The sequence below is a fragment of the Phoxinus phoxinus genome (assembly GCF_949152265.1).
Source record: "Phoxinus phoxinus genome assembly, chromosome: 17".
Taxonomy (NCBI): domain Eukaryota; kingdom Metazoa; phylum Chordata; class Actinopteri; order Cypriniformes; family Leuciscidae; genus Phoxinus; species Phoxinus phoxinus.
In genome coordinates this window covers 20,508,551-20,529,906 of record NC_136892.1, presented here as the reverse complement: position 1 = coordinate 20,529,906, position 21,356 = coordinate 20,508,551, and the positions used below count along the sequence as shown (strand labels likewise).

At 37.1% G+C, this 21,356-nt stretch overlaps 1 protein-coding gene across 1 annotated transcript in view; it reads right to left on the bottom strand.

Annotated features, from left to right (window-relative positions):
* Window positions 1-21,356, bottom strand: part of ank1b (ankyrin 1, erythrocytic b) — a 60,833-nt gene that overhangs the window by 29,728 nt on the left and 9,749 nt on the right. The window contains exons 2-3 of the mRNA XM_079586006.1: window positions 7,343-7,441; window positions 3,406-3,507 (exon numbers count right to left, since the gene is read on the bottom strand). Coding sequence (XP_079442132.1) covers window positions 3,406-3,507; window positions 7,343-7,441 — 201 coding nt within the window. The remainder of the gene's footprint in view (window positions 1-3,405; window positions 3,508-7,342; window positions 7,442-21,356) is intronic.

Sequence of the window (21,356 nt, the reverse complement as noted above, 5' to 3'; positions counted from 1 at the left end):
AATAAATAGTTCACGATATTTCTGTTTTTACTGTATTTTTGGTCAAATAAATGCAGTCTTGGTGGGAATAAGAGACAATATTTTACTGATCTCAAACTTTTAAATGGTAGTGTATAAATATTTCAGACAAGTTAAGCCAAATTCCTAAATAAGGTCACAATTGTTTGAATGACTTTGTTCCCTCTGTTAAACACAGAAGGAGAAATTCTGGTCATGACATTTTGAATGGGGACTGAAGTGTTCATGCATCTACGGACAAATAAGCCTTACAATTTACATTTATGCATTTGATAGACCAAATTCCACAAGATTAGTGCACAAGAATAGATGTCAAGTGAATAATGGCTTAATTTTCACTCTGTTTTTTATACAAACTATTGTATAAGGAAATGCATTGTGCTTCAGTTCTTGCACATGCTGTCTGGCTATGTAGCTAGAATACAAATGGCTTTTCAAAAATAAATCAAATAAAAGAATGAAATTAAAATAAAATAAAAAGATAAAATAAAATAAATAAAACTTTGGTCCATATGGACAATTTTTCTGATTCTTAGATTATTTTTGGCTGTATAATCATTTGATATTAATAGATAAAATGGCTAATAACATTAAGGCTATTTACAGCCGTCAGTTCATCACCTATAAAATAAAGACAAATTACACTATGACAAGATCATCAATTGTCTAAAACTCTCATTAACAATACTTGCTTTAAGCTGAGGTGGAAATTAATCACACGCTCTGAGCTTTAAAATACGGTTTTGCTGATTTTCAGAATTTTCTGTAGTCCCAAAGCATTTGCCACCTCACTGTCAAAAACAGTCTAAGCTCCTAACAGAATGTGTTGCGACAGCACAGAGACATTCACGTTCTGATATCAGCATCGGGAAGTATACTTCAGTTTATCCAAACACGTAACTATAAAAACCTCCAAGACCCATTGAAATTTAGTCTAGGTTGCATATCGTAGGCCGTGACAGGTTCCCGATGGAATCCTGTCTATGAATGATGTTATAAGGTGGTGTAGTAGTGTGTGTGTGTGCGTGTGCGAGAGAGAAAGAGAGCGACGGAGTTCAGGATGCAGGCATACAGAGTGGGCGTTTATTTTCAGAGCTTTTCAATGCGGGAAGCCAGCCAACTGCTCAGGTCCATTCACTAACCCGTCTCTGAGAACCAAACATAGCTCTCCTGCAAATATCACAATATGCTATTTAAAGCAGGTAAGCAAGTGTTATGATGCAAGTGCTTGCAAAAGCATGACCGGTGAGGGGGTTAGGGGAGGAAGACATGCTGGCATGATTAATTATGGCAATTTACTGATTAGAGCATTGAACACAGTTCTGCATTGACACTGTAAACACAGCTGTACTGTCCGACCACAGGAGCATTGGGGGGTTAATACAGACTCGAAAACACAAACTGGCGCACACACACACACACACACACACACACACACACACACACACACACACACACACACACACACACACACACACACACACACACACACACACACACACACACACACACACACACACACACACACACACACACTATCTACAATATGATTAATTTATAGCTCTAAATAGCAATTTCTGAATTTAGCCAGTACTATTAATGGGCTTCAAAGTTACTTTGGGCTTTCAAGGTGTGGATGTGAGACTGGTGTTGTCATGCAGTTGCTAAACTGTTCTTATATATTTCAAGCATGTTGCTATGGAGTTGCTAGGGTGTTTTGTGTGGTTGTTAGGTGTTTTTTACTCTAAAATAAATCTAAAGGATTCTTTTAGGTGTTTTATAGATCACAGAATTGAAAATTGAAAAATGTTCTTAACAAATTCCATGATTGGAAATACAATTCATATCTGTAATAATAGTAATTGGTAACACTTTACAATAAGGTCTCATTTGGTAAAGACCCCCTGTGGTGAAAATCTTTTAAAAAGTCTTTTGAAAGGTTTTTGTTGTTGTTTATATCTGTCTATGTGGTGTTTGTAATATGCTTTAAGACAAACCATGTGAAAATCACTCAACACCATTGCTGAATATTTTCTTCTTAAACCTGCAGTGAACCAAAGACAGTCTCAAAAACGCAGTTTGCAAACACCCCTTGTTTCTACATCACAAACTTGTAACCAATCTCGTAAATGTGTGGGCGGGGCTTTTCTTATCATTATTTCTAAAAATGCAGATGGTGAACGGGAACATGGTTTGTATAACATTAGCAACACATTATTAGCTGATTGATAATAACGTAGTCAAGCCAAAGGCTAATCATATCAATTACCATTATGTCAACTTTTATTTAAATTCTGAACGAATTCCATTTAGCATAGGAAGCGTGCAAAGAGCACACCCTTTACAATCACTAAAAAGCTGTCACTCATCTTAGTTTGTAATCTCACTAAAAGTTCCATTATAATCAATAAAGTTGTCTATACTACTGCACAATTAATATCTTATTGTCTACACTTTGTTAATGAGAGGATTTGCGAGCGTGTCAAACTCAGTGTGAACAAAAATTCTGGCGTTTTGACTAGTGAGTGGATTCTGACTAATTTAAACACCTCTGATTGGCCACTGCATTCAAGAGATCAACAAACATGTCAGTGATTGGCTACATTGCTCACCGCTGCAAAAGTATATTTTAAATAGAAACATAAATTTGACGCTCTCCAGAACACAAATATGCACTGGAGTGTTTACCAAATCTGTTTCGTTAATATGATACTACTATTACAGTATCAACTGTCATTTGAGGGTGTTTAGCATCTGTTTAGCTAGAACTGGGCCTGATAATTCACTCTTTTTCTTCTTCTTCTGAATCAGTTTCTGGTTCAAACAGATATTGCTGATTTAAACCAATATTTCCACTTGCCATTGTGTACTGTTTACTACAGTTGAACAAGTGGGTTGGGAAACTGGTGTGAGTGAGTTGAGGAGGGGACTAATTTGCATATTCATGGCCCTATGTATACTAAATGAAGCAAGGGTGTATAGTTACATTCAAACTATTTTAAGGCATGGAGAAATAATTTTCACAGGAAAAAACGTTTAAATACGTCACTGTGATTATCAAAGATGAGTTTATATGGTAAAATGATTGACTGCAGGGGGACTTTAACATTACTACTGCATTTATTGTATCTGTTAACAATTAATGCACTGTAAACTAACATGAACGTTTTTATTAACAAACAATAACAAAGGTTAATAAATGCTGTAAAATATGTTTCTCATTGTTAGTTAATGCATTAACTAGTGTTACCAAATGAAACCTTATTGTACAGTGTTACCAATCATTTTAAACATATTAAACCTTAAGGGTAATAATTACACATACTGTACACATACACTCACGCACACGCTTGATGCTTGATATTGCAGGAAGGATTTTTCTCTCACCTGATTGGCTATGTTGATGTCTATTCCATTTTTGATATGGTCCAGAGCTTTTTCCAGATTACCTGAGCGTGCAGCACGGAGAAAACTGGTTGTTGTATCCGCCTGAGGGAGAGAGAGAAGATAAGAGAGAGAAGAAAGGAAAAATAAATGCAAATCTGAATAGGAAAAGGGATTGTTAAATTGTCATAACAATTTTTTTTGCACAAGGGTTCTGGATGTTTAGCACTTAATAAAACATCAGTGATACAGTCTGACGTACAGCACTAATTAGAGATTCATTCTGAGTTGTGTTGAGTATCTGGTTTCAACTGGCTCAAGGGTCACATAACAGCGACCCAACAGTTTAAACTAAAGGTTGGACTCGATAAGTGTTTCTTACAACTTACCAAAGATCCAGTGATCCATGGATATTGACATGCAACCAGGAATCGTGTTTCCTGACATTTATATGTGCCTGATTTCGACGCCGGCATAATACATAAAGCAAATTTGCCTATGAATGTTTATTTGGAAATACAATATACAGGTCTAAATCCGGTTGCTCACTTATACCAATTATATCTAGTCTATTTTAAATCTAGTTGTAGAGTCAATCGCAAAGCTCTTTCCAATTTTAGTTGTGTTTTACAAGGCATTCACGCTGAAAACAAATGCTGCCGCTTAGTCTTTTTGCCACTCAGTGAGCGTAACTGCAGTCACTCCGGCCGACGGTGACGTCACACACATACCCTCTATAGGGGACACTATACTGTCAAAAAGCACCGTCCTTCGGATGAGACGTTAAACTGAGGTCTCTTGACTCTCTGTGGTGATTAAAAATCCCAGGATGTCCTTCGCAAATAGAGCTGGCATCCTGGCCAAAATTACCCATTGACCTCTGTCCATCATCATGGCCTCCTAATCATCCCCATATACTGATTGGCTTCATCACTCTGTCTCCTCTCCACCAGTAAGCTGGTGTGTGGTGGGCGTTCCGGTGCAATATGGCTTCCGTCGCATCATCTAGGTGGATGCTGCACATGTGGTGGTTTTGGAGATCCCCCCGTTTTATGTAAAATTCCATTTGGTGATGCTAGCGGCCCAGAAATCACATAAGTCCGCTTTAAATATCACTAAATAATAATAATAAATAATTTTAAAAAAGAATATTTAACAAAAAAAGTATTATTACATTTAAAATAATTTAATTAATTGTCACATTATAAAATGTAAATACTTAATTTATCCACATACATCTGTATTAATATTCTCTGTTAGTCTAAGTTCTTGATTATTTTTCATCTGTCATCCGTGTCTGTCTGTCTATGGCTGTACTTTTCTCAGTGGAATAGCTAACAGCCTTCATACCTGTACCCAACCCTTCCTTTCGTCTTTCTCTCTCCCTCCTGTAGTGTTCATGCTAACGGGTCCAGAACAGAGCGCTTTTCAGATTCCCATCTGCACTGCAATATTTCAAAAACATGACTTTATCCTGCTTGCTCTATATAAAAATCCATGAGTGATATTTTGTGGTTTTCCATGTGATGACTAATGCAATTTGCTCTGATGTGGTCACAGTTATATTGAGTCATTGAATTGATTTGTCAGATACTCTGCAGTCTAGATATTGTAGATCATCTCTGCTCTGTTATTTAGTAGGGATGATTGACAGGCCAGTCCCCCCTCCCACCCCAATCCAAATTGTGGATGGAATACTGAGTCACTGAGGCGGAAAAAAGTCATTTTAAAGTCTTCAGGTGACAGCATAGCAAAAACGTATCCGTCAACATGACTGTGCAGTAATAGTGTGAGCCATCATATCTTTCTGAAAACAATTGCTGAATCACTTCAGAATCTAATTTCATCCTGCAGAATCTTTTCACATGTGATTCACATATTCTTTAACCCATCCATTATGATCCTCATATGGCTGTTTTCTTCTGCTTCACACAAATACAAACAAACAAGTTGTATTGGTTTATATTTTTCAACAGCATTCGGTTAACATATTTGAGCTGGAAACTGTCTGTATGGCCTTTCTGATCCTGTAGCAATTCCCAGAGCACTTGCTAACACATTAGTCGCTTTTTCACCGTCGGGACAAACCGGACTCATTGCTTAACCTTTCCATTCTGTGCCGATGTGGCCCAGCCGGTACAGATATGGTTTCATTTTCCACTGTGGGGCTGATAACTGAGCTCTTTGAAATGTAATACAAATGCGTCAGTCGTTGCCTTGGTAAAGCAAGAGTTTACAGACAATATGAGATGTAAATAGTGACCGGGCTAAAGAGAAACTGGCAGCCAGGCAACAGACAAGTGACCAATCCGTAAATGACGAAGTCACTACACGCATTCTACCAGCACAGTCTGGCACGGTTAGACAACCATGCTGAGAATTCCAGGCCGAGAACGGTTTGTAATCGAGCTGAACCAAGCTCAAGTGGAAATATAACTGGAACCGTTCCTAACCGTTCTTAGAACTGTTCAGACTGATGGTGGAAAAGCAGCTATTGTTTTATGGTATTGAGTTGATTCTTATTCACCTTACTTATTTGATAGTTCTTGAACAACATTGAGACGTGTTTTGGGTCATTTTCCTCCTGAAAAATGAATATTCACCTCAAACATAATTTTGATGGATTGACTTGTCTTTGAGGTATATTGAAAAGGACATGCTGGTTGATCTTGTCATTGACTTGGCACCAAATTGTCATTAGCATGAAACTGGCACAGCACCCATGATCATGACACAGCCTTTTTCAAGCTTGACAATGTGAATATATTTTTAGAACCTAGTAAACGAGTTAACAAAGCAATTACTTAGAGAATGGCCAGTGCACACACACACACACACACACACACACACACACACACACACGCACTGGGGTCAGTATGATTTTTTTTATGTTTTCGAAATAAGTCTCTTATGCTCACCAAGGCTGCATTTTTGGAAAAATATTGTGAACTATTATTTAAAATGACTATTTTATTTTAAAATGCAATTCATTCCTGTGATAGAAAAGTCTTCAGTGTCACATGATCTAATATGCAGATTTGATGCTCAAGAGACATTTCTTTTTATTATTAATGTTGAACAGTTGTGTTGCTATATAATTTTTTAGGAAACCGTGCAATTTATTTTTCCAGGATTCTTTGATGAATAGAAAGTTAGAAAGAACAGCATTTATTTGACATAGAAATCTTTTGAACGTTTTAAATGTCTTAAATTTCACTTTTGATAAATTTAATGCATTTTTGTTGAATAAAATTATTAATGTCTTTAAAAAAAACTTACATTTCATTTTTTATAACAAAATATTTGTCCTTAAAAAAATAAGGCAACAATTCAACTATTTTAGCGGGTTGATTTCTTTTTGTACACAGTAGCCACAGCTTGGTGAATTTACTTAATATGTTTTAATAAAAGTGTATATATCAGTTTGCATGCTTTCATGTATTTGTGTAATGGTTCATAGTTATTGACAAGTCTACATTAGTCTACATTATCCCATTCTAATCTCTATAGTACATCTGTTGATAGCGTAAGTGACATTCTGACAGATATCAGCAATCAGAAGAAACAGCAGGAGGACAATCTCTGTGCACGCTTTTACCGCAAAAAACATCTGATACACAAAACACACACCTAAACAAACAAACACCCACTTAATCACACCCACAGAATCTCATGTTAGCAATATGAAGTCATACACAAAACACAATAAGAGCTATTTAGAATGAGAGGAAGATAAAGAGAGACACAACAGGAACACCAGCGGAGCTAACTAAAGTTATTAGCCACGTCACGACATTCAAACACAATTCTAACACATTCAAGCTTCCACCAGCTACACAACCACAAGAGAACCACAGACAGAAACGTTAAAGAAGCCACACCAACACGCAAGATTTTCCAGAGAGAGGGAAGTGTTGAGAGGCAGTACTAAGATATTTACTCTTCCATTAAAGTGCCATTTTCCACCTTGAGGCTCCGACGAACCCTCTCCACTCAAACTACTGTCCTGATGCACAAGCCAGCGCTGAACCACATGAGCCTAGAAGACACCAACACCACAAAGACAGAGCATGTTAATACACACACATGGAGACACATATGGGCAGATGAAAACACTGAAACTGTGGAAGCAATGGTAACACAAATAGACCATGAAGCGGTGCTCCGTTAAGTGAGTAATGTTAAACTTCGAGTATGACTATGAGCACCTGAAAATGTTTACAATTTTATTAAATGCTTTCAATCTTTTTAAAATGCAACACAAAATTGTGCTATAACAAGAAACTGGCTATTGACCTTTGCAAAGGCCCAGGGATAAACGAAGGAGAATTACACAACAACGTCACATTTTCGTTTCAGTCTTGAGAGGGTGAATGCAGAAACCCAGTCGCATTAAAGGGATTCCAGCTCTTGGCGCACTCCAAGACTGGTTGCTTAGCAATTGCTAGGAGAACGATGACATCATTTTCAACATTCTCAAAAGCATGTACGAGTGTGACAACTACTGATGCAGGGACCACGTTGAATCTGAGCATATGAAGACGCAGAGAGCAATTGTTCTGGTTTTCTGTTCACATATACCCACAAAATATGAGTGACATTGCAATCTATTGCACACAACAAATATCCAGTAAAAAACGTTGGTTATTCCAATGCAGTAAACTAACTTTTCCGGAAAGTTTGCTTTGGTTAGCGGTTTCGAACTCCTGAAACAAACACCAAATTAACTTTGTTTTGGCCTGATTTTGTTCGAAATGACGTTTGTTTTCGTTTTTATTAAATCAGGAATTTAGATGACACACATCAGTGGAACTGGCTGAAATTTACGTCAAGTTGTGAGATTTCACTATTCAGTTATGACAAAGCAATTAAGCGATGGGCCTAGCTAAAGCCTCAGAGGACGAAATCCAGACGACTCTATTGTGAAGGAGAGGCGAGCAAAACCCAGACACACATATAGAATTGAGTTCCTCTTGGCAACTGTCAGTGCAACATCACATTTCCCATCTATGTGAAGTACAAGATCAGTTAATTAATTAATTTTGCATAATCCCTCATGTATCACGAGGGCAGATTCAGATTAACATGCAGTTCGGAAAGTTAAGTGATGACATCATCTGCCGGTGTAATTATGAGGGATATATAACCAGTGAATAGAAAAGGGTCACGGTCACATTTTACAACCTGTCTGGCTTCTCACACTCACATACACACCTTTACATTCTCGCACACTCGCTAAAAATAGTGACAAAGACGTCATTTGGAGCTCGACACCAGTAGGCTGAGAATGATGAATCGCAGTAAAGAAACCTCCAGGGTTTGCTTTGAGACCCACTTCTACAGAAAGAGAAACCTACATAGTGGTGCTAGGGTAGCCATTTATAACACACACTCACACATGCAGCTGTGGCTTTCACGCACAGTTGCACACTTAAATAGACACACACAAAATGTTAGATCTCAATACCTTTGGCTTGATTGAATGGTCAGGCAGTGCCAGTGCAGCAGCCACTTTATACATGCAGCGTCAGAAAGAAGAAATATAAAGCCTAGTAAAACAATCCTAGAAGGTCACAGCGTTCTGCAGATCTATAAATAAAGATCTATAATTACTGCACGCTATTATTATCGGCCAACATGACTATGACAATGCTAAAATCCATAACAGGCCAAGTAGAGCAGATTCTAAATAAATAGTTGGAATTACAGTTTTTAAAGCTGTTCATCTCTTAAAGGGTCATTTACTCACTTTCACTTCTCTGTGGGACAGAAAAAGTGAAAAATAAAATAAACTATAAAAACTTTTTTTTTTAATTGATTACTAAAATATAATATTTTAAATATTAATTAATGGTATTAAAAATTAAAAAGGTGAATTGAGATTGTGTATTGTAAATTTAAAAGATTAATTTTTGAAGACTATTCTGATTGCTCTTTTCAATATAATGGAAGTGGATTGGGGCCATCAATAAAACAATTTCCATTCATGTCTTCTGATAGTTGTGCGTGGTGAACAAACTGAATTTTAAGTTGTTATTAGTTGTTTTAAAGTTTAAAAGTCTACACCATTGATATTAGTTTTTTGGTATGGAATCAAGAAATATTATTTATTTTGGTATAGACTACTGACATTTTGGTATTGAGACAATAATACTTACTTTGCATAACAGACATTAACGGGCATGCTTGTTTATCACAAAACAGCTTTTGGAAACATGGCCGTGTTTCTTGCTCTTCATACACAACAATTTCCCTGAAACACTGGCAGCCAAACAGATCCAGTCGTGACCTAGAGAATGCAAAATCAATAAACAGACCAAAGGCTACGCTTAAGTGGGAGTTGATCAAATATTGATAGACACTCAGTGTTCATAATTGTGTGTATTCTTGTTTCGTGTGCTTGTATTATTTCTTGGAACACACTCTTGTGTAGCCTCAGCATCTTGTATAAATTACTGCATCAAGAGCTGCTTTCATGTCTCTAAAACAAAACAATCATTTGTGGATTCATTCTTGAATTATTCAAGAATCACAATGATTCTTAAATGAAACAATTCAGCCATTGAAATCAAGACTGACATATCTCATACTCTCATTTAGGATGTAAGAAAATTAAACCCTTTAGGAACTAATGATAACCTGCATCAGTATAAGCAACTTCCTGTTTCTTTTTACCCTGCTAAAATGGAACCACTGAAATATTAATGTGCATGTCAGGCCTCTCTGTGTCTGCAATCCATTAAAAACAAAACAGACTTTCTCTTAGATTTATCCCCAGACATAAATTACTAAAACACAGAAGAACTTGGACACAGATCTCAGTTCCAGGTAATGACTACACTATAGCTCACACTAAATTTGGTGAATGCAAACGCACATCCAAATGGCAGAAAGCTGACAGTCAGACCACAATGCTAAATTACTTTAATACAGTGTCAGTTATTCATGTTTTCATTTTAAAATCCCCAAAATGTTCAGTTTAGTAAAGCAATAATTGCTTATTGCTTTGTATTTATCAAAAAGTGGCAACAGCAATATAATATGACACCAATATTCAATAAATTATTAAATTTATAACAATACAAATAATATTGTTGGTATCATTAATATTAATAAGGACCATAATAATGTATATAAAATAACAATATGATAAGGCATCAATGTTCAATAAATGTTTATAATAATAACAATACTGCACTTATTGAACATTGGTGTCTTATATTTTTGTTGCAACTATAATATATAACTTTAGTAAACATAGGAAATATTGGGGACTTAGTTAAAATAATGAATGACTGTATTAAAATAAAGTATTATTAAAATATTGCAAAATATTGTAATAACCATTAGCTTATTGATATTTGGATGCGTTTACTACTACTACTACTACTAATAATAGGCTTTTATGGATGCCAACCAATTCCAATCAGAATTGAGAGTTGTAGGTATCTGTTTAGTAACACAATAATAAAAAACACCAAATGTATTCAGATCCCAACCCTCCATTCAACAGATCACTCCTTTTTATTTCTATCTTCCTCTACTCTCAGTGCACTCCCTCTTCTGTCAAGCATCTCCATTTCATTCTCTCTTTCTCTGTGTCCTCTTACAGGAGCTGCAGATCTTCTCAGTCACAACACATTGCAGCGCCCAGCGCTTCCTCTTCAATATTCATGAGGACTGCAGAAGGCCTGACTGCAAAGCACGCTGGGTAGAGCCCCTCAGAGTCTCCTAATTACATCACCGTTATTGTACTGATGTCCACCTCTGTTTTATCCCTGAATATTAGTCCTGGCTATGAACGTACATCTCATCACTCACACAAAAATCCTTATGCACATAATCACACTATTAATGCCTAATTTCCCGTGCAGCTTTCTCATTATAATCGTGTCATCTCTTTGTGTGTGTGTGTGTGTGTGTTTTGCTTCTCATGCACATTGACGCGAGAGAAAATGAGTGATTAAAAGAGAATGAGGGAGAAAGGAATATAGGGAGCTAAAACTAGACTGAGTGAGAACAAGAGAAGGAGAGATGCATGTCTAAGTGTCAGCGAATCGCGTGTAAGACGCCAGCACATGGCAGGTGACTCCGCCTCCTTCCCCGGGGCCAATCCCTCTCCTCCACAGGACCAGGAAAGCAGAGACACACACACCTGCGCAAACTGAAGCAGACAATAAAAGCATACTAGACAATAGTATGCAGAATGGAGATAATAGGGGTGAGACCAGATTCCGGTTTATAGATGAACTACAATACAAATGGGTGACATTTCCAATATTAAAGATGAAAGAAAGCACACGAATGACCAACAGTTTGGAATCAGTAAGATTTGTTTTGAAAGAAATTCACACTTTTATTCAGCAGTGATGCATTAAATTGATCAAAAGTGACATTAAAAGGCATTTATAATGTTACAAAAGGATTTCTTTTTCTAATAAATGCTATTCTTTTATACTTTCATAAAAGAATCCTGAAAAAAATGTATCTCATTCTCATACATGTAACTCGTCCTGCTCTCCCCGATATGTAAAACTCTATCCGAGAAATATGTTGATAGATATCTAAATAAATATAAATATATAAATCCTGCTAAATATGTATATAGATGAATAATAACTCTCTCAAGACTGCTGCACTAGTCTACATAGCACAAAAGACAACGCAGCTCAAGGTAGTCCTGAAAAACACTTGATAAATGATTCATGAAAATTCAGCTAAATTATTTTGGATCGGTAGAGGACCTTTGTACCACATCCTGTTCAGAGCACAAATAGGCTCAGTTGCAAACAGTTTCTCCATTTCAAAGCATGAAGTATTTGCCTTTTTTGTTACTCTCTTTGGAGCTCCTTTTTGCCCTGAAAGGCCATTTCACCACAGAGAGTGGCACGGATTCATGAAAATAAAAACATCCAGAGGACATATGAGCCGTTCTAAGAGTCTAATGGCAGCAACATCTCAAGGCAATATCAATTTGATCTTTCTTTTGTGCAAGTCATTTCTGCGGCCTTGTTTCAGAGGGGAAAGGATGAGCGTGTGAATGTAGAGAGGGTTGGGATGTGCCACACACGGGTACATAAATAATGGAGGAACGAGTGAAGCATCTGTACCGTCACAAAAATGTAAGACATTGTTTTACAAATTTTCTGGCTTCTGTTTTCTTTTACAGGTGACTATTTATGATCCGCTATACTGGATACTGGGACATAGGCCTACTTGAATAATGGCATAAAAATATTAGTCTTCTTAGAGATAAAAAAGGGTTAATCAGTATTTTTGTCTTGTTTCATTGAATAATATATTTATTTCATAATACATAAAAAAAACGTAGCTTTTTTTAAAATAAATTAAATAATTAAATAATATATGAGAATTTTTTTTTAAAAAAATACTTGTATAAAAAAAACTATTTATAATAAATCAATAAAATACCTCACTAAATTCAGTCAAATTTATGCTTAAAAGTAGAAGACAAAAGTAACAAATGTAATTCAATACACAGTATTTGAAAACAAGTCTCATATTATTTTGCATTAAAAATCTTTACTGGTTTACAGATTGGGCGGGGGGGGGGGGGGGGTGGTGTAGTGTATAGACAGATTACATTATAATCATGAGAAACAAGAGATCTGCTTCTAGTGTTAAAGACTGCCCTGATGATTTACACTTGTGCACTTAGAAGATCATAATCATAAAAGAGGTCATTTAAATATTACATACAAAGTCTTAAAGGTACAGTAGGCTGTTAAAATCAAAGGCTGGGAGACAGGGGAAAATGGCCATGAAAAATAAATGTTTACTAGCATTTCGGGGGAAAAGTACAGAATATGATCGCTTTAAATGATGCTTAACACATATTAAATGTCTTGATCTCGTTTCCCTGCCAATACATAAACCTGCAGCCACACCATCTATACAGTACCTAAGAAATATGATAGCCTATATTTAAAATACTAATGATATGTTTCAATGGTGTTGCAAGGAATATTAGTTAAAGCTGAAATGTGCTGAAATTGCTATTTCTAGTATGAGTCATGTGTTGGAGAGAAGAGGAAAATTTGTGGACACTGTCCTGTTCTGTCTTGACATTGAATGACTGACTCCCAAATGTGCCCTGTCATGAGTCAGGACTATAGGAGCTATTAAACTGTCACACACGTAAGCAATTGCACTACCACACACACACACCCGCGCGCACAAACACGTTGGGTTTTCATATTTTCTGGGGACATTACATAGACATCATTTTTTTTATACTGTACAAACTGTATATTCTATCCCCTAAATGTAACCATCACAGAAAACGGTTTGCATTTTTAGATTTTAAAAAAAAACAAAAACATTTTGTCCACATAACGTAGGGTATAACTGAACCACACACACACACACACACACACACACACACACACACACACACACACACACACTAGAAAGCACAAATGTTCCAGTTAATTGTTTCAGATAAACTGTCACAGCAACCATAAATGCAACCATGCGTTATTATTATCAAGAGCAGAGGCTCTCACACAACACAAGCACACACACACAGAAATGTGCTTGCATCATTCCTAGTCCCTCTGTCAGCATGCAGAGTGAGTGTATGACATATGTCTCACACGGCATGACTGTTTTCCCAACAGAATGTAAAAATGTAGACTTTACACTCACACATACCCACACATACAAAGAGAAGCGAGTTTGTACTGGATCATTTCACTCAGCTACAAAGATGCCACGCCACCTACACACACTACAGAGATCAGAAGTGTGTGAAGACCTGCTAAAAAGACTAGCATAATCCAAACCAAAATTTTGAATGGTGTATATGAATTTCTTTGAAATTCAATTCATTGTAATTCTACATCCTTACATTTAAACTGCAATACTGAATCCTGTGGGCTACAATTCAAATTCAATGCAAATTCAGGAGTCAAATTGGAATTATGTATAGTGCACAACCCTGTAACCAGCACACCGACATTCAAAACAAAACATTTCCTGGGTCAACTGTCAAGTGAGAAAAACACAAAATATCCTTGTTGGTCCAGGCTGGTCTATGCTACAGTAGTTAGAGCTGGTATAGTGCTTACCATGCTGGAGACCTGCAAACCAGTATCCCATGCTAGTCCCAGCATACAACACACACCTAATGCTGGTGACCAGCAATGCTGGATTTTATTTGTGATTTTCAAGGCTGTCCATGTATTTTTATTACATGGTCCTCTCAGTCTCTGCTTGGAGAATGATAGCCTTGTTAGTGCCTTCAGAAATGAGCTAGCAGATGAAGGTGCAGCCCGGCCTGATGGATGGGGACAGAGTGTGCGTGTGTGGCTTATTTATACTTTCCTAGTATTTTAACGCTACACACTTCACCTTTAGTTTAAATTACACAATTGCCCATGCCCAGAAGTCAAAAACTCAAATTCAGAGCAGTGATCTGAATCAGTTTGATTCATAAGCCATGATGCAGTTGTCAAGTGTTCGGCACGGTACTATGTGAGAGATGAAAGGACAGGATTAGCAGAGAAACACAGGATCGCCCACTGTCTGTATATGAGGTAATGCCAGCGGGTCACCACTAAAACCTCAGTGGGATTCGGATGCTGCTTGCAGGGGATCGTGTCACTCCAGTCAGAGGTCACAGTCACACAGAGCAACACAGGTCACAGCAATGCCACATTCACACTCTGAATCAGGCTTGTGCAGGTTTAAATTACATATTTTAAGTTTATGCATCAAAAACTATGGCTCAGATGCATAACAGCATTGAGAATTTGTTCATTTTCAGTGTTATCGGTTCGTTAAGAAACCAAAATTAGCAACAGATCATAAATGTCTTTGATGAATGAGGAGATTATATAAAAATAATTAGACATGCAGTGTATATTTTAGTGTAAATATTATATATTGTGTTATTTAACACTTAAAAAAATGTGGGATCCAAAATCTAATTTAAACCTGGATATTAATTAAAAATAGAAGTTTTAGGATTTTGACCATTTTAAAACAGAAGAAACATTATAGTATAATATTTAATCTTTACAAGGTCATTAATCATTTAGCAAATTTGTGACATTGACAGTGACCACTTGTACAAAAGGTCACTTTTTCGTCCACTGAAACTCAAGATGCTCTTTGGAATGGATCGTCTCAAATTGTGCTAGAGAACATCATCATAATGTGTTACACAAAAGTAGATTTAAATTTTCAGAAACGTGTTAAATGTAAACTTTTCACTCAAGTAAATATGCTGCTAATATAATTTGTGAGTTTTTTTTTTTTTAAGCATTAAAAAAAAAAAAATTCGCTTGTGATCTCAGACTTCTGGATGCCACTATATAACCCAAGTAGTTATACAATCTTTAGAGTTAACAAGCCATGTCACATTAGCTGACATGGTCATAATCTGACCCAGACACACTATCAGCACCATATAAACATCCTCTGCAATATCTACTCCTTCAGGCCCTAGCGCTGGAATGAGTCACCCCCTCTGGTTACTCTATTTTCCTTCATTACACTCTCTTCTCGTGAGGAGACTTCCCCCCAGGCTACCATGGTCAAGGGCTAAATTAGATAAAAGCATAAGTTTAATAGGAAAGAAAATTTGAGGGAATTAGTGGCTCGCTGAAGGCAGAGAGCTCACTGAAAAGGCCATCGGATCCGCGAAGAAGCTCTGGGTGAGTCAGAGCACGAGAGGAAAGCTGAGTGAGACCTGAGCCATACACAATCATTATCCTACAACAGGACTCACAACAACTGGCAAACACCCCAGGCCTACTGTGCCAGCCACATCCGTGCATAGGAATGAGAGCTCTGACAGATAAGAGTTTAGTGAGACACTAAGCTGAAATGATCCACTAAGAAATGGATCCACATGAAAACCACATACCGGTAGATGTCATGAATGCTGGAAAGGTATCTGAAAAACAATAATAGCAAGTGTACAGTGACTCCCTCAAGCTAAAAAGAACACATTTGCTGATCACAAGCATATGTTGTGTTTTAGATGGTGCTGGTTTCCCATTCCAAGTTGCTTAAACAGCAGGACTTCCGCCCTCCTACATACTTCCGCTCAATTTTCATTTTCCTTCAGTACTACGTCTGGGGTTGAGGTGTATTCCAACGCATTCTCGTCACAAGTGTCAGTATATGACGCCCTAGGATATTTCGTCTACATCCAACGCACATGGCACCCTTCAGCGTCAATATGGCAGGTCCAGAGTGGCTCTGGGCAGATCCAATAGTTTTAAACTTCAACAGAGTACCTGCCTACAAGGAAGTTAACACTTGTCAATGGAGACAGGCCAGACTCTCTGTACAAATGAAATGTATGAGTGTTTAACTTTTTAGCTTATCAACCACTGTGGTTTTCCAAAGTTACTAGCCACTCAGCATTTTCACTGGCCACAATTTTGACATCGATACCATGGGGGAAAACTTTATTTTGACATTATTTTGTGTGTATTTGACTGTTTAAGCGCAATAAGCAGTGAAAAAGAACTCGATGTAATGCTGAGAGGTGGCTTTATGTGCGAAATCTGATGGAATGAGTAAAATTATGTGCAATACACGCAATCCCACGACGAAATTCAAGCCCTGTGACACCAACAATATTTATCCGGAGCAAATGAAATTAGTGAGTGAGGGGAGACGGGTTTATGTGTAAACTCGCTGTAGGAGAGATGAGAGAGCAAGAAAGTGGTATTGTGTATCTATTCTGCGGAAAATGAGTATTGGAAGGGTTTCAGATATTTCAATATCGATATGTATCGAAAATCTATATTGCACTTAGTTTATCATTTCAGATGCCTTTTTAAAAGACTACCACTGAATAATATATATTTTATATAAAATGTAACTCACCTAAGTGGCTAGTAGGAAGGACTGCGTTACACGCCACTACTGAAATCCACCTGCATTTGGCGATGTTAATGTCAAGCCCTGGGTCGACATCTTATACTAAACCTCTGTTTAGTTAGTTAAATTAACGATACTTGCAATGCCTTAGCCGTTAAACTAGCATCCGGATCCAGTCTTGGATAAAAAGTCTTGATGGCTTTTCTCTCTCCCAGGTGGAAAGTTGCAACATGGCTCATGGTAACTTTGAGGCCTCGCAGGTGGAGAGGTCATGCGGTCGGATGTCTCATGTCTTTTCCACACAAACAGCAACAAGAAGCAAGGAGTCACTGGGGTAGAGGCACTTCTGTGGAGGTTGCAAGTTTGGCTTTACCAATGAAAAGGGTGTAATTTCAAACAGGAGAAGTTCTTTTGTTTGGAAGCGGTCTCATTTGCATGATCAAAGTAAGCTTGCAGATTTGTGTGCCATTAAACTCTGATTAGTGTTCGAGTCTCACTGAAGTAATAAAGACGTGGTATAGCCCAATTTTTGTGATACTAAGAAAGGATTATTTTATATCAATCACGAAGCATGCATAAAACAGTATAGAATACAAAAGACAATATACAAAACAGTAACAATACACACAATGTCCTAGGAATATGCCTGAACATCATTCATAGAAAGGTTTGTCTCTGAATTAATGGAAAGAAATCCTTTTTATGGGGGTCTTTCGTTCAAAAAATACACACAAATCTAACATTTCATAAAAGTAAAAGAATTCAAAGTGTGTGTGTGGGGGGGGGGGGGATAATCACATTATGAAAATAAATGTTTTTCTCCAAAACATGTTGGTCACAATTATTGGCAGCCCTCAAATTTAACAAATTTCTGTAGAAAAGTATATTCCCATTAATATATAAACAAATTTAGCACACCAGGGTGACTAGGAACATGAAATTGTCCAGTCATGACTTCTTGTTTTGAAAGAGTATAAATAGGAGTATAAACACAAAGGCCAAATTCGCTTAATCATTAGTCACAATGAGTAAAACCAAAGAATATAGTTCTGATGTGCAGCAAAAGATTGTTGAGCTTCACAAAATAGAAAGTGGCTGTAAGAAAATTGAGCATTGAACATTTCCATTTCCACCATCAGGGCAATAATTAAGAAGTTCCAATCAACTAAAGATGTTACGAATCTGCCAGGAAGAGGACATGTGTCTATATCGGCTTAATTCACGGTAAGGAGGAGAGTTTCAGGATCACAGATGGAGAATTGCAGAGATTAGTTGAGACCCCTACATCACCACTTGTTGTTTGCGAGGGTTTCAAGATAAATCATCCTCGCTCATCCAAATACAAACTCCAGCATATTCAGTTGTCAGACACGACTGGAACTTCAAACAGGGCTGCTGGGTTCTACGGTCAGATGAAAAAAAAAAAAAAAAAAAGCTTTTTGGCAGAAAACCCACCAGATGGGTTGGGTGCAAACAGGGATAAAAAAGTAACCCATGCCCACGGATACATATACATAAATCTTTAATGTTGTGGGCCTATTTGTTTTGCTGGAGGTCCAGGACATCTGGTTCAGATACATGGAATCATGGATACTAGCAAATTCCAACAAATACTACTAGTAAATACCAACAAATACTGCTAGAAATCTTATAATGGGCCGTGGTTGGATCTTCCATCAGGACAACGATCCAAAAAACCCCATCAAAATCAAGACAAAAATGTATCACTGAGCACAAAATGAAACTTCTGCCATGAACGTCCCAGTTCCCTGACCTAAACCCTATAGAAAATGAGTGGGGTGAACTGAAGAGAAGAAGCAACATCATGGAGCTGGGAATCTGAAGGATCTAGAGAGATTCTGTATGGAGGAATGGTCTCTGGTCTTTTGTCAGGAGTTATCCAAACTCATCAAGCAGAAAACTCAGAGCTGTTATCTTGGCAAAAGAGTACAGTCTTTTTCTCTATGCGATGGTGTGAGTGATGAATTTATTACACAAAAATAAATTGAGTCTCGCCAAGATAAACACCAACTGCAAATAGATTACCAACCAAACAAAACATATTCTGTCAACAATGAGTGTTGTCTCGAGTCGCTCTCTTGCAGATATACCCAATGACTTTGCAGTTAGCCTAACTGTTTAAAATGCAATTTATCATCGTGCAAAAATTCAAGCCGCTTTCATTTTCATCTCAACTTCATTTGTTGACTCCATGAGCCAAATCCCAGGACCCATGCTGTTTTTTGACCGCCCACTCCCACCCACCACAAAGGTAAAACCGCCTACTTTCACAAAGATTTTCGTGAAATACAGTATGAAGCTACAATGATGAAAAAAGTTACAAATTATGAGATATAAAGTTGCAATTATGAGAAATAGTCACAATTAACTTGGCGGAAATGCACTTCCATACAGGCCAGACGCCCTGCTAGTAAAATACAAACCAGCTAATCCAAATCCAGACACAGAAACCAATGAAAAGGCATCATCTCGACAGTAAACTTCTAGCTCCTAAATCCATTTTTAGATTCTGGATATTCCCTTATTCATTTCATGCACTAAGTGTGTTTTCTTCCCTTACCCGAGAAAGGGTAGTGAGGAGGTTTCTGAAGTGTTGGAACACCTAAGCCGGGTAGTGTTTGTCACTTTAACCTTCCTGTTTTTCCTCAAGGGCCCACCGTACCCTCTGTACTGCCCTCACTGCCAAAAACAGCTGAGTCAGAGATGCGAAGATGGATTGTGTAAGCATGTGCGTGCATCCATGTGTGCATAAAAAGGGTGTTTTTTGGTGTGTGTGTATATGTTTTTGCCTTGACACCATAAGAAATACTACAGGGGCAGTCTGGTGCTGGTGCAATTGCCTGCACTCCTTGTGCATAAAGCTCTCGACCAAATGACACCAATGCTGGGGCAAATGAGACGGCCCATAAAGTAAGAGCTCTGTAAGTCACACTGTATAATACTGTCAGCTGGGAGCATCAATAATCTCTAATAGATGCAATGTCAGGAGATTGATGGGAGGGTGGAAGGCCAGAGGGAGGGAGGGAACAAGAGAGCTAAAGGAACATGCAGATGCACCAGAAGGTCATTCAGAGGAAGATCTACCAACCCTGACAGCAGGAATTTAACAAAACAATGCTTAACAACACCGATATACCAGGTTATGTTTCTGATGTTCATTATGTAACTGCAAGTTTCTTTAAGGTAAGAAATACTCAACGGATCATTGGATTTTCACAACAACAACATTCAAGCTTTGATTTGAAGCTAAAAGTATCTGAAAATGTCAGAAAGAGATTATGTAGGCTTACATCTTTTATACTGTAAGTTGTAAAAAACTCAGTATCAAACTCCCACTCTCATGAATCATTGTGAAAGACATAATTGAATAAAATATTATGGTACAATATAAAATTATTGACTTATACAGTCATTGATAGTAAATATATGATATATTTAAATTTTTTGCAAAAGTCAATTATATACACTAGCCTACCGTTCAAAAGTATGAGGTCGGTAAGACGCTCACCAATGCTGCATTTATTTGATCAACAATATAGTAAAAACAGTAAAAGTTTATTATACATAATATTATACAGCTGTATAAATAATATTATACAGCTATAATTTAAAATAACTGTATTCTATATATATATTTATTTAGAATATATATTTAATTATATATATATATGCATTTTTCCCCAATGCTCACAAAGTGGGAGTTTGCTGCTGAGTTCTTGTTTTTATGTTAATCCAAGAATTATGGTACAGGTAGTTCCCCAATAGGAATTCTGAAATTAAACTTTTAAAAAATGTTAAGAAAGAAGATGAAACTAGTGGCTTTTATATAAGCATATATCATTGCTTGTTTAACAACCTCAAAGCTCATGTTAGGTATGTCTGCAAGGGTTATGGTTAAAAATCCATTATGAAGAAAACAAATGGGATTTTTACTTTCAGAACCCGCTGGCTACACTCTACATGTAGTTACGCTATATTTTAAATCACAACTTCCCTCTTACAATCTCATTCTCCATCTATGCGTTTCTCTCTTTCTCGCATAAAAAATAAAAAACATGAGACATAAAATTGTC